The sequence below is a fragment of the Eutrigla gurnardus genome (assembly GCF_963514095.1).
Source record: "Eutrigla gurnardus genome assembly, chromosome: 10".
NCBI lineage: Eukaryota > Metazoa > Chordata > Actinopteri > Perciformes > Triglidae > Eutrigla > Eutrigla gurnardus.
Genome location: NC_139924.1, coordinates 21,477,706 through 21,492,045, shown reverse-complemented (window position 1 = coordinate 21,492,045; position 14,340 = coordinate 21,477,706). Strand labels below are relative to the sequence as shown.

Below are 14,340 nucleotides of genomic sequence, written 5' to 3'. Positions count from 1 at the left end.
ACACTTTCTATTTTACCCTCCAAAAATGAAAAAAAAAGAAGAAAACCATGGGTTTGTCTTTCAAGGGTGTATTGAACACAGATGTGTTTTTGATGTACACATTGATGGGGCCTGACCTGACCCAGCGAGATCGTCGGCCCCTATCACCTGAGGGCAGATACTACACGCTCTACGTTGTTGCATTCAATGTAACTTCCCTCTGCAGCTCTGATCGTCTCAGGTTGTGGATTAGATGAGACTATCCACTCCTCATCTTTATTTGTTTTCCTTCCATCACTGGCATCAATCAGTGTAATGGATAAGCAGATGTATGAATTCAATCATAGCCATTTCACATCAAGGCATCCTAACCTCATTCAGTTGAGCCTCTTGTCAGCTTTGCATGTTACTTGTTGTGAATCTGGGTTCTGTTTGGCAGTAAAGTGAGATTGTTTCATGGCCGAAAACAGGAAGAGGGGATGTTTCACCTCGAATGGAGTTTTGGTTAGCAACAATGTCTGTGACTGGACGCCACTGGAAAATGTGGTCTTAATTTCGCAAACCGCAACCTCGACATCAACAATACCATAGGCATGAGATGCATCTACCAACTGAACATTTCTGACTTGTTTGCACATGAAGAAACCACAGCTCTTCACATGGCACCTTTCTTTTGTCCCAACAGCTGAAGGGCCAAATGCTCATTGTGCTTCTAAACTCCCACTTACCTTCTGTGCCGTCTCTTGATTCTCACTAAATGAGGACGTGACATCAGTTGGAAGGCAAACTCCATCACCAACTCACGCCGTCAACTCGGACGGTTCAGCCAAGTGTCAGCTTGTGATGGTGACGCTCGCGTCTACATCTGTCATCTGAGTCGTAAACTCACATTTAAGACAATATCTGAGAGAGAGGAGTTCTGTTCACGTCTTTCATTAATGCAATGCACTATATGTTTCATATACAGACGCTTGCCGTCACAGGGCCACCTTCTTGTCCTCCTCTAAGTATGATTATGAGGAGGCGCTCCAAAGCCCCTGACACCATAAATTAACTTTGAGACACCTTAAATCATCTCCCCCGGAGTCCTTATTCCCTTTCAAGGCTGCCAAATGTCTTTTGCTTGTAATCTTTAACATAAAAATTGTAAACCTGCCTGGAGTTGGAGCTGATTTGTAGCTCTTGTTGATGCTTTAAGCATTGAGTGACTGTGCCGCCGCAGACATCTAAATGCATCTAACAGCAGCGGCTTAATCTGGCAGCCATATGAGAGTTTGCTGGATCGTTACCCAGGCCCCCTAACAACCTGAATATGATGATGCGACAACAAAACAGTGGGATAAGCGAGTTTTCATGTGGTTCCAAAGAGTCATTTGTGACTTTGATACAACTTTGCTACCTTTTTACGCCACGTAAAGCAAGACGCAGCAACTTGTAAATCACACACCTTAGTCACAGCGATAAAGGCATCCATAAATGCACATCACAGTTGCCCTTTCTGTTTATTTCCATCAGACTTGCCAGAGAAGGGCATGTAACCTCGATACGTCTTGATCAGAGGGGTGATATTATAGTGTGGCGTTATACAAACTCTCCGTCGAGCGCATACACCTCCTGCTGGCAAGTCTCAAACCACAAAAACAACTCGGGACTGGAAAATGAAGGGTGGTAAACAACAGGAGGGTCTGCTTTGAAAAACCCACAGGGAATTCTGAAACGACACAAAGGTTTCCATTTGTACAACCACAGAGAGCTTGCACCTGCTGGGCTCCACTGCTGGACCTGCCGTGATGCTTATTGACTGACGCACTGCGGTCGGAGGGTAAAGATCCGGGTGGCAGGTGCATGAATAGGTCAGATAACAACCAGCGACAAGGCGAGGGGCACGGAGGCGGCATGGCCTGTATTTGCGATGCAAGCTCCAAAAATATTTATTGCCAGGCGATGTTTGTGTTCTGTGTCGAGAGTTTTAAGAAAATAGATTGAAGTGCAAATGAATCGCACGAAAGACCGTCCCTGGTGTGTAAAAGGCCTTTAATCTGCAAACATCAGTATGCCTGGAGTTATTTCCAAATGCAAGGGTCATTTTGTTGGTAAAAATACATAAATGTGTGAAATGAGCCTCTTTACAATGCGTTTGGCGTTGGTGGCACCACATAAACAATTTGACGTTAACACCAGAAGGCAGATTGAGCCAAATGCATTAAGGTTTCAGCTCAGCTTCGCCTTTTGTGTTCATCACATCGACCCGCCGCTCCTCCGCAGTCCAAACATGATCGCAGCTTTTTAGCAAGTTACCATGTATTTATCAATCAGGCTCAACCAGTTTAGCTGAAAATGTTTGAAACAAACAGTTTGGGCATTAGCTGAAGAGCGAGCTACATCTTCAGCCAACAAGAAACAGGATTCAAATCTAGCAAACGTGGTATATTTTTCGACTGTGTATCATGGGGCCTTGAGAAAATGGGAAGCTTGATGGCGAAGGAGGGCGGGGCTTAGCGAGCGGTGGCCTGTGGTCCACCTGCTCAGAAAGCATACCTCTGTTTGTTTAAAAATGCCGCAAGAAACGACTTTGGACTGGGAGAAGTAAAAATAGTTCCATGCAATTAATAGAGATTTGTTGATAATATAGTTATGCTGATGGCACATTTATACGTTTGAAATGAATCATCAGCAATTCAAAATGTCATTTATGGACCTGAAATGAGTTGGCAGAATATAACGGAGATTTATGTGACTGCAAAATGTCCTCAGGAGATTTGGAAAATCACAGGCAGAGATTAAAAAAAAAAAAAAAGAAGAAATCACTTGTTGCAAAACAAGTGCGTGTTGCTCATGTGCATGCAGGCATCCGCGTGTTTATGTGAGCAATATTTTCCGGTCCAGTGGATTTTGTCTCATCTCTGACATTCCGGTTCAGAGCTGCTCTCCTGCTGCTCCTTTGATCTCTTCTTCTCTTTCTGCTCCGGTCTCCTCCGACTCCCACTCCCTCTGACCTCCGGGGACCGTCTTCCTGACTGTGAGCCTTACAAACACCGCGTGAAACTGGGGATCCGAAGGCGGTGGGTAGAGCCCGTAGCATGGGGGGGTCACAGGCCAGCAGGAGGGACTTAAGGGGCTTTAATTGAAACAATGGCCCAAACTGTAGTCAGGGAGGTGGGAGAAGGTGAGAGGCAGAGGGGGTCGGAGGTTTTTGCTTTGTTAACATTAAATGTGTGGGGCTCTTCCTGAAGCGTGGTGCTGAACGGCCGCTTTTGGCGGGGATAGGAAACACAAGTCAACAGTCTTGGCCCTGATTGGATTAAAAAGACAATCCTCATCACAAAGATTCTTTTATCCATCTAGATGAGGGAAACCTGATGTTTTCTGCCATCAGGAGCACTGCCACCTATACTTATTAGCATAATTATAGTAGTTATACAAATAGTGTATTACACGTAGCTGCATGTCTGTTGGAAATCATGAAGCATGCAAAGAGCCTGCACACTCAGTCCAACAAACATCTCAAAAGTATACAATCCAACCAAAAATATATTAAACAAAATCAAAATATGTTAAATTAAGTTATATGGGAGGAAAACGGAAAACATTGAATACCTATCTAAACAGATATTGTTCTATTAACTTAACGCATTGTCATGTATCCAACACAATCAACAAGATGTCATATTCCATCTAAATATCTACAAAATCTCAGTTTGCAACAATGTATGTCATATTCTTGAATAGACTAAAAGTGAAGGAGGGTCACCTTCTCTTCTTGCATTCCATGGTGTGAACATACTGTATATTGTTATATATACGAAACATAGCACATAGGGACTGGTCACCTTCAATAGTAGGAATAATACATGACAACCTGATCAGAGGACTTAGTGCAGATAAAATCATATTAGTGCAGCTCTGACAGCAGTGGATGTTTGTAAAGCTGCTGTGGATGAAAGCCTCTCATTCTTCCTTCAGCCTGCAGGCCTCAATGCTGTGCATTATCTGGTAGATTTGGTCAAACATTTGAACAAAAAGAAGACACCCCGAGTGAAATGTTGAATTATTCACCATGTGAGAGCAGAATATAACTGATACATATTCAGTTTTTTTTTTTAATCATAGGTGATAGGAATCCCAAATAACACAAGTTTGTGTGTGTTTGTCTATGTCTTTATCTGTGTGTGTGTGTGTGTATCTGCTAAGCACAGGATTTAGAGTCGGTGTGCATGATTGGCACACAATGCAGATGTGTGGGCAGCAGATGCCATCTGGAGAAAGCGGAGTGGGCTGGTAGAGGAAAGGAGTGGGGGGGGGGCTTCGCCACTTCCTCCTCCAAAAGAAAGCTGATGGGTTGACAGGGAGATAAAGGAAACGATGGGAGTGTAATCAATCAAAACCACTGTGACAGAAATAAAGGAAGTCCAGAGGCACAATCCGCCCACTCGCACCCCGTCCCGACCACCATCACAGTCCACCATTGTTGGTCCGCTAAACTTTTTTTGTTGCCATTGGTTCAAAAGCGGCCCTCCAGGTGCCCCGTTGGCTTTTTAAGGTTGTCAGGCTTGTCGCCAGGGGAGAAAACATGGACAAATGTGGGGGTGTGGTTTTGCACAATCAACGTTCAGGGGTAAATTGGCAAAATTTCGATCGAGCACCAGGTGCTTCGCCTGCTTCATTACGCCTGCAAGATACTTACACAGGAGAGACCATAACACCAAAGGCACAGGATCCCATAACCCACACACACACACCTCCACGTATTACTCATGCTTCGTGCCGTAACATAACGTCTCCAAAGGACAAAACAAAGCCACACTATGTCTGCAGTGGTGTTTGAGACAATGGCAGGTCTATTGGTAGTGACATCGCCCCGGTGAGAAAACTCACTGTACGCTGCAGAACTGAATACATCGTAGCCAAGTCTCGGAAAAGCCTGAATTTGGCGTGACACGTTTCAAATAGGCATGGGAACTGCAGCGCTCGGGATCTGCCAAAGGTGAAGCCTTGAAGCTGCAGACGATATTGCTACGCAAAGACACAGTCATATCTTATGTATGACTCTGTAATGAAATGCAAAGAGGGGGAAAAAAGGCATTCAGACACCTTATAGCGTGCACTATGAGGCGAAACGCCCTTAAGAGAACACAAAATCACCAAACAAAGGGACACAAACAACTAGAAATGGATGCCAAATGACTACAAAAAGACCAAAACAATTAGAAAATGAAACTGAACAACTTCACAAGACCCAACATGACCACGAAGAGACACAAAACAACTACAAAGAGACCCGACATGACTACAAACGATGGTTAATTTTGCATGTCTGTGCTCAGGGGCCCATTCCCATAGGAATCTAAAGAAGACACAGTATTGTAAAGGTGCCGGTTGTGGAAAGCTATCTGTAGTCACTGGCCACAGTGCGTGCGGTGATGCAGAACGGCCCGAACCTGCCCACACGGTGACAATCTCCACTGCAGATCGTTGAAAGGTTGCCTGCCTGCCGCTACAACGGGGCACATCTCCTGGGAGCAATAGAAGACCTGTGTAGGAGGACATAAAAGAGTGAGAGCACCCTGGGCAAAACCCCAAACCTGGACGCAGCTGGCTTTTCTCAAACGCGAACAATGCCGCCTTTGTTTGAAGAGAAGCTGCAGAAGTAACATCAATTCCTGCACGCCCATTCAGCTCCACAACACCCGGGGTCTGCTGTACACACCCTGCACTGATGGCTGAATCTGTGCATGTCATCATAAATGCCCATAAAACCTTGATAATATTACAATAATGGCAAGTGACAATAATCCAATACAAGCTCGAGCCCACCGATCGCAAAATAAGGCATCGTCAATCTCACAAAGTGCAATAGCATGTAACGTTGGGGAGGTCATGCTCAGGGCTTGTTCTTTAATCCAATTGTGGAGGTAGAACAGGCGTCGGTATCTCCGCTAGGTGGCGACCTTGGTCCGATGCGGCTCACCTTGGACAGCGCTGCGCTCGACTGGAGCCAGACTCCAGGAACAGGATCGGGGACAGAGGACAAAACACTGGCGCGCTGGATCTGACTCATATCGAGATATAGTTGAGGGGCAGCTTCTGTTGTGTCATTTAAAGGGCGATTGAAGCAGATTTCATTTCTTCTTCTTCAACAAGCAGGGCTCTGTCTCTCTGTCTGTCTGTCTGTCTGTCTCACTTACTATTTGTTTTCACTTCTACCGCCCCCCCCCCCCGTGAATCAAGAGTCACCAGCAGCTTTACAACGCCGTCGTACCTGCACGTCGAATGTGGAGCAACGCCACCGCGTCACCATCTATGCCTAGTATCCACTGGAAAATGAGAGAGTGAGTTGTTTTCGGCTGTGCAAGGGGGGGCAGTTAATGATTGCCCCCCTCCGTCCACTATACGTTTCCTATATGGATTGACGGTCCGCGTCAGAGCGCACACATAGACCCGCCTCCTGGCTGTGGTGCGCTCGTTGCGTCTCTCTCCCCCTGTCCGCTTCAAACCCTTATTCCACTGGGAGAGAGAGAGTGAGTGTGTGTGTGTGAGTGTGTGTGAGAGAGAGAGAGAGAGAGAGAGAGAGAGAGAGAGAGAGAGAGAGATAGAGAGAGAGAGAGCAGGACCTGCGAGGAGAGCAACGAAAGAAAAAGAGGAGAGAAAAACGGAACAACGACACAAATGGCACTCATGGCAGGGATTTTGTTCGCGGCCAGCTTTCTTGTTTTAAGGATTTCTACGTTTGTCTCGTCGGCACGGATATACCCCCCAAATGAAGGTGAGCTTGTTCGGGGAGAAAAAGGGAAACTGCCGCGGACTCCTGACTTCATCCCCGCTCCGTCTCCCCTGTGTGTTCAGCGCCGCGGAGTCTCACTTCGTGGCCCCTGTAGTTGCGAGTGCGCGGAGCCGCGATGAGTTTAACGGTGGTGGGAAAAACACTTTTACGCAGCGACTTTTTTTCTTTTTTTTTGCTTGGTTTATTATGAGACGCGGTTGTCCCAGAAACGTGCGTCGGCTGATTGTGGTCTAATCTCGGGACTTGGCTGGTGTCACGCCTGGGAGCAAGAATCCTTGCAGCAGCCCCCCCCCCAGATACGTGGTGATCTAGCGAGGAGGTCAAGGCGCTCTCCGCTAATTTCAGAAGTTTAATGCAGCGTAGCGCGCAAATGAAGTACATGTAAGAGTCAGTGGGAGACGCGCAAATCCGTCACACATCAGACTGACTAGGCAGCTCCTCGTCCATCAATTTCAGGATCGCTCACAGCGATCGCTCCCGCTGTCACGGAGGGGTTTGGAGGACAAGCAAAACAAATTATTAAAATGAAACTCGGTGTAATACACGCCGAATTAAAGACGCTTAAAAACAGCTCTTAGGGTATTTGCTCTACACGGTTAATGTTTTCCAGAAGACCGAATATTGAGGTGCAAGATCTTAACATTGAGCTCGGTGCGTTCGACGCAGAACAAGAGCTCTGGAGGGTTTTGGGGACTAGAGTCGGGGTCCCGGGGCGCAGCGTATCCTCTTCCATGTCAGGCCCAGTACACGTTATAGCACACTCGCATACATGAAGTACTTTATTTTAATTTAAAAGCATCCAATCGGATGTGAGGTTCGTCTCCTGCAGATTTCTGCTCGGCCGAACTGAGCTGTTTGACACAACAAGTCCACGGCGACGCATCCCGGGCTCAGTCAAGTTAAATATGGAAGAAAATGTTTCACATTTTTTAAAAATGGAGCGCTCCTCATTCTGGCTCATAATTTATAGCGTAGACTTACATAACATGTTTATTTATTCATTCACACCGAGGAGCTGATTAAGCATTTTGCTCACTCCTAATTCAAAACCCTAAAAATGAACATCCGTGCCCTTCAATTAAATCGAATTATTAATTTTGTATCATTATTTTATTTGTTCCCGAGAAAATGTATTTTTCTGTGCTTTTTAAATGCGTTTTGTTTCCCAACGACCAAGTTATTGCACACGGCTCCCATAACTGATTCCGATCACATCAAACATTTTGCTCGCCGACTCTGAGCCAAATTAAATGTTATTACTTCTAAGACACTGGCCCCTCAGGGGGGGTGCATTTGTCTTTCTTAGAAAATCTGTATTTTAACGAATATCGATCACAACGACGCGCGTTACGCACAGCAGGGAATTACGCATCACAAAACAAGACTCGCTGGCCTCCAGTTTTCCTTCTTTCTGCTTAAACTGACAAACATCAGCAGCATATGTATTCTACGTATTTCTATTTATTGCCCCCTTTTTAAAAAAAAGCCCCTAGGAACCCATTTTCTCTCTCGGTGTCAGACCTTGCTGATGATGTATGCACGGACTGGGACTGTATGCTCACGTCTCCCCATTCTTGTTTTCCAGTCACGTTATTGGACTCCAGATCCGTACAAGGGGAGCTGGGATGGGTCGCCAACCCAACAGAAGGAGGGGTAAGTAGGCTACTGCAAAGAAGTGTCCCCTTGTTTGGACGCACGGTCCCCTATTGAGCAAAAATGGAGAGATAATATCCATTATTGGCAAGAACTCTGGAGTGGACCGCCAAACAGATACACAGCTCTCTTTGATAAGACTTAGTCCTGGTGAGCCCTTTATGGGAATATCATTGTTGATGATTTATTGTGCAGCTGTCTGCGCTGTGGGGACATTGAGCTTCGGGTCAGATCAAATCATTTTTAGTATCCTCCACTAAAATATGGGTAAATTAGAATTTGCTGTATATTGAGACCCCTCTGGAACACTCTCCCGAGTGTCTCAGCCCCCATGGGGTCCCCCAGAATCCACTTTGAGAGCCACTCGTCTATAGGCACCCCCGCCCCCTCCGTCCTCACTCTGCTCCCCTTTCTCATCGCTTCTCTTCTCTCTAACCACTCTGTAATGGTCAGATGCAGGGGCTGATACTGCAGCGGGCGTCAGGTTTCCTGAATAGACGGTGGATTGAATCGGTCTTTGTGGAGAAACTTTATATCCCTTTCCACCATTGAGTCGGAGCGAGGGAGAGGGAGAGAGGTACTTGGCAGCTGAGAGAGGGTCCTCTGGAATGGACGAATAAGGGGGAAAGTGCAGAGGGGTTTTAGCTGTTGCCGCAGGACGACTGGATGCCGCTATAAAGCAACGGGGGACAGGGTCAACCAAACGTGTGATCCCACAGTCTAATTGGGATATCTACATTGCTCTGATAAGAGAAAGAAAAGAGGGGCCCCATGGGGGCCACGGTGTGCCACGGGCATTCATGGTTAAGGAAAGGCACATGCCGTGCCTTAAACCGAGTAAAAATGGTCAAAAATATATTTGAATGCCATTAATTGATAGTGAGTAAGCTGTAAGCCATTTGGTGTTTTCTGAAAATTAATACAAATGAGCAACAATCAGCTAATGAATAGGAGCCCAGGGGAACAGCATTTCACCTTGTGCAGCTGTTGGCGACTGCCAGTGAGCTTTTCTCAATGAACTTGGCCAGTGCCCCCCACACCCCCATTCGGCCATTTTATCACAAACAAGTGATTGACAGGGTCCTGGCAGCCTCAGCAGGCCTGCATTCACCCTCTCATTGCGACCAATTGGCCTTATTCTCCCTCCGCCCTGCTATCGGGGGAAAGGTGCGGCCTTATCTCAGCGCCGCTTGATTTCCACGACAAAAGGGGGGCTAAAGGAAGAGAGCGGTGTGGAATGGAACAGCGGGGGGAAATGATAGACATCTACTCAAATAATACAGCCGCGGCAACGTTAAGCATTATCCCAGCCTCCTCCCGGGAAATAAGGCTTTAAAACCAGATTGTTTATGATAAGGCGTCAAATCAAATCTGGCAGCGTAACCCATATCTTCCACTGTTCCATTAGGATGTGTTTTTTTTTATACAGTTTTCTAAATGGCTTAAGCTACGGCAGCCAAAGGCCTGTCGGCTCTTGTTTACAGCCTCGCTCAGTCAAAGACTCTATTTTAAAAAACACGGTGAAAAACTTAAGGGAACACAGTGCTTTGAGCCGCCTCGTCCTTGCGTTTTCTCAGCAGTGATCTGTCAGGGGGGGGGGGGGGGGACTTTATCATAAGTAAAACAAACATTCCCTCCTGGCAAAAATAAGCCAGGCTGCTCAGGATAACGTAATCCATGCGTCCCACGTCAGCATCTGCAGCTCTCTGTCCAATGAGTTCATATTAGCAATAGCAGTGAACATGTGTGCCTGTGTTTCCCAATCCCTGCCGTGTACGCTGAAGTTAAACAGGCACACATTAGATCATTAGCATTGATTCCAGACTTTAGATTTTTTGCATCCGCATAATCCTGTGTTTTCATTCTTTCCCTTTTTTTCCCTCTTCTCGGATAGTTTGAGCTTGAAGGCATCTCATTGTGTGTGTGTGTGTGTATGTGTGTGTGTGTGTGTGTGTGTCAAGGCGACATTGTATACAACTCTCCATGTAATTGAAGTGTCGGCATTACAGAGGCATAGAAATAATTACACATTTCCTAACTTGCAGTTGAGAGGAAGCCATGAATATTAATATCTTTATGATTCTATATTAGGCCCTAACAAGTCTATTAGGTGCCATTCATAAAATATGCATTAAGTTTAGCCATCAATTAATTGCTCTGCTGGGACTCAAATATTGACTAATCTTTCTCGCGTGCACTTTCGCACAGTGTCTGTCATTCTTGGCATGGATTGGCTCCCAGTCGTGTGTGATACTTATATATAATCCATTTTAATTAAGGAGAGCATTTTTATATTTCACTTTCTCAACAAGATTATACTTAAACTTTAAGAATGTCCTTGTAACATTTTCTATTGTTGTGTCCTTTCCCCAGTGGGAGGAAGTGAGTATTATGGATGAAAAGAACATACCCATCCGGACGTACCAGGTGTGCAATGTCATGGAGCCAAACCAGAACAACTGGCTCCGCACTGACTGGATCCCACGAGGCGGTGCCCAGCGCGTCTACATCGAGATCAAGTTCACCCTCCGGGACTGCAACAGCCTTCCGGGGGTCATGGGAACCTGCAAGGAAACCTTCAATCTTTACTACTACGAGTCCAACAACGACAAGGAGCGCTACATCCGCGAGAACCAGTTCGGCAAGATTGACACCATCGCCGCCGACGAGAGCTTCACTCAGGTGGACATCGGCGATCGCATCATGAAGCTGAACACAGAGGTCCGGGACGTGGGCGCCTTGACGCGGAAGGGCTTCTATTTGGCCTTCCAGGATGTTGGAGCATGCATTGCGCTCGTGTCCGTCAGGGTCTTCTACAAGAAGTGTCCTTTAGCGGTGCGTAACTTGGCCCAGTTTCCCGATACCATTACTGGAGCTGATACCTCCTCGCTTGTGGAAGTTCGTGGCTCGTGCGTGGATAATTCTGAGGAGAAAGAGGTTCCAAAGATGTACTGCGGGGCGGACGGAGAGTGGCTGGTGCCTATTGGGAATTGCCTGTGTAACCCTGGATACGAGGAGCGCAATGCAGAATGTCAAGGTAAAGAACTGATATTTGTTTGTGTGTTTTTAGGCCTGGCTGTTTTTCCTCTCTCTATTTATAGATCACTCTCTCTGCTCAAACTCTGCCAGTCCCTACAGTATCCCAACTCTTACATTCACCCCATCCGCTTGCTCTGCCTCTTTGTCTTCACGCACCATGTTTTGTTCTCTTTGTCCTTCCTTCACCTCCCTCTCTCGATTCACCCACCTTGCACCCTGTTGGATATTTCGACTCTTCGCTCTCCCACTCTGCTGTGTTCTTTCCATTGTCTGGTTTGGCGATAGAAGCACTGATGATTGCAAATGGCGTAATTAGCAGGCCCACTGGGAGGTGTTGTGCAATGGGATGCATCCCAGGAGAATTGGTCGACACTGGTTAGCGCTATCACTGTGTCTTTCTCCCCCACCTGCTTTTTCTCTTATTCCCACTGGAGCCTGAAACTGGGAAAGGAGATAGACAGCTTTGGAGTGAGGGAGAGAGAGAGAGAGAGAAGGGGTTTATCATGCCAAGCAGGTATGAGAAGAATGAAAATACACAGCTCAGAGATGGGGTTGAAATAGTGCTATTTGGTAAGGGGGAATAGCTCTTGGTGGATGATTATTCTAGTCTCAGCTCGCCGTGATCCTATACTCCACTGTTTGATGAGGTTTTTAAGGTCAATGCTTTTACATCAGGAGCATATTAGAGCCACCAACATGTTGCTGAATTCAGAACATTGCCTAGAAATGCCCATTAAACGTTGCCAATAGACCTTTTTTTCAAACTTCAAACGTTTCGATGAAGGGCATTTTCGATTCTTCCATTATATAACTTTCTTGTTTTATTGCACAGAGTAGATTGCAGTTTGCGGTATGCATGTGGATAGCATCTAGTTGTATTCAGCAGCTGTTTTGTGGATCATGTGCTGCGTTTTGCCAAACTGAGGCGCAATTGTCAGCTGGCCAGACGAGCGGGTGCCAACTCTGCCACGATGGTTTATTGGTATAGCCCACCCGCCACCCACTGCCATTGCACACAGACAGCAGTGAGCCACAGCAATGAGGGGTCAGAGGCTGGGCACGGGTGATTAACAGGGGGACGGACCACTACACCTCTCCTAATTTACGAGGGAGCCTTTATCTTGGAGGACTAATTGCATGACAAACAGGTCTGGTGATTTAGGGGTAGCATTGGCTGCTTGGGGGTGGGGGTGGCTATACAGAACGGGAAGGAGACCGGAAAGGACTTTGTTACAGAGCTTACGTAAATCTCCCCCGAATTGTCTTTCTGTCTGCAATTTACTATAACAACCCCCCTTTTCCGAATCAGAGAGTGACTCTGATCGCCTAACTTTTCTTTTCCTCCAACACTGTACAAAATTAGACTCCTTATCTCTCTTTTTCTAATTTCAGTTGAAATAAATAGCGGTTACTCTCCGAATAAGGCAGTAAACCATTTGGAAACCTTGATTTTATATGACTAATGCTGTCTGGTAGTCTCTGCCAGTAGTGCTTTCAAGCCAATATATCCATTTTGTTCACATTTCATTGCATCTGCTTTAATTTGTTTGAGTTTACAGTGCCAGTGCACCCACTTCATTCACTTTGAGCTTCAAAATACAAAGTTTCTCAGCATTTCACATCCAAATTGTGAACTGGATAATACACATTGGGTTTGGTGCTGATCCAGGGCCTGGAGGGTTAAAAGCTGGTGGCCACTGTCAGTCTTCAAGTGCACTGATGAGCTGGTTAATATTCCCTAATTTGACAGGCTCTATGGGAGAGGGGCTCTTTTTCTATTGGGCCATGTTAGACAGGAGCTGGTTTTGGGGAAGGGAGTGAAAGTTATGGAGAGTTTATATATTTTTTTCTAATAATTAATACATGTAAAGAAGTGTATGAGTGTGTCAGTCTTTGCCCACAAGATTAGGTTTAAAACTTTTCTTTTTAAAGTTTCTATGGTGCACACAAGCCCAATTGTGTGTTCCCATACTTGTGTGTCTGTGCTTGTCTTGTGTACGTGTGGGGTTACAAGGGCACCTTGGCCCCTGGTTCCCAGCCCAGGATGAATGGGCTCTCCTCTATCATTGTTTGGGGCAGCAGTGCAGCCGACTGAAGCTGGCAATGTTTTTGGGGGAGGGGGATTGGAAGGGGGGGGGGGGGGGGGGCACGTAGGAATTGTATTCTCCACCCCTGGCAGAGGTCAGGGGTCACCCCCTTCTGCATCCATCTTATTGCAGCGTCCGACAGGGTCGTGGATCCAGGATTGATTAAGACGTCAGGATTTTGACAGCTGTGGTGGTGTTGTGTGGGGGGGTATATGTGTGTCTGTGCTCGAGGTGGGCCAAGGGTGGCTAGGGTGTACTCCCAGGGCCAAGGCAACCAGGGCACTGAGGGCCAAGGGGCCCCCTGATCTAAGGAGCGGGGTTTCTGTCTGTTTGCATTTGGGATCCCTTTTCCCTGTTAACCACCTCCCCCCACATGCTCTGTGGTTGAAGGGTGGGGGTCAGGAGTCCCTTCGCTCCTCATCTGGTGAGGGGGTCCCTTCTGTTGCAGGGGTGTGGGTTTTGCCCAGGAGGGATTAGTCAGAACTATGTATGACATTACGGGGGAAAATGATAATTACCTTAACAGTTTTGTGTGTGTGTGTGTGTGTGTGTGTGTGTGTGTGTGTGTGTGTGTGTGTGTGTGTAAATCAAATCAAATCTCAAGTTTGTGTGTGTGTGTGGATAACTTCTCAGGGCTTGAATGTGATGTCAGTGTGTGATCGGAGCGTTTTCTCACCTGAGACCCCCTCCCCCTCCATCCATCCACCCTCTCTTTTCCCAGCAGTCTTTGCTGAGAAAGAAACTCTCATTCATATTGGATTAAGAGGTTTTCGGGGTGAAGTTTTTTTCTCCTGTGCGCCA

The 14,340-nt window shown here is 46.5% G+C and overlaps 2 protein-coding genes across 5 annotated transcripts in view; both read left to right on the top strand.

Moving 5' to 3' along the window:
• farsb (phenylalanyl-tRNA synthetase subunit beta) overlaps window positions 1–14,340 on the top strand; it is a 387,447-nt gene that overhangs the window by 106,580 nt on the left and 266,527 nt on the right. The gene's annotated exons all lie outside the window — the stretch shown is intronic.
• Window positions 6,553–14,340, top strand: part of epha4l (eph receptor A4, like) — a 51,006-nt gene continuing 43,218 nt past the window's right edge. For all 4 annotated transcript variants that reach the window (XM_084020243.1, XM_084020242.1, XM_084020241.1 and 1 more), the window contains exons 1-3: window positions 6,553–6,742; window positions 8,346–8,413; window positions 10,787–11,450. In XM_084020243.1, the coding sequence (XP_083876369.1) occupies window positions 6,646–6,742; window positions 8,346–8,413; window positions 10,787–11,450 (829 nt within the window). In that variant the 5' untranslated portion in view covers window positions 6,553–6,645. The remainder of the gene's footprint in view (window positions 6,743–8,345; window positions 8,414–10,786; window positions 11,451–14,340) is intronic.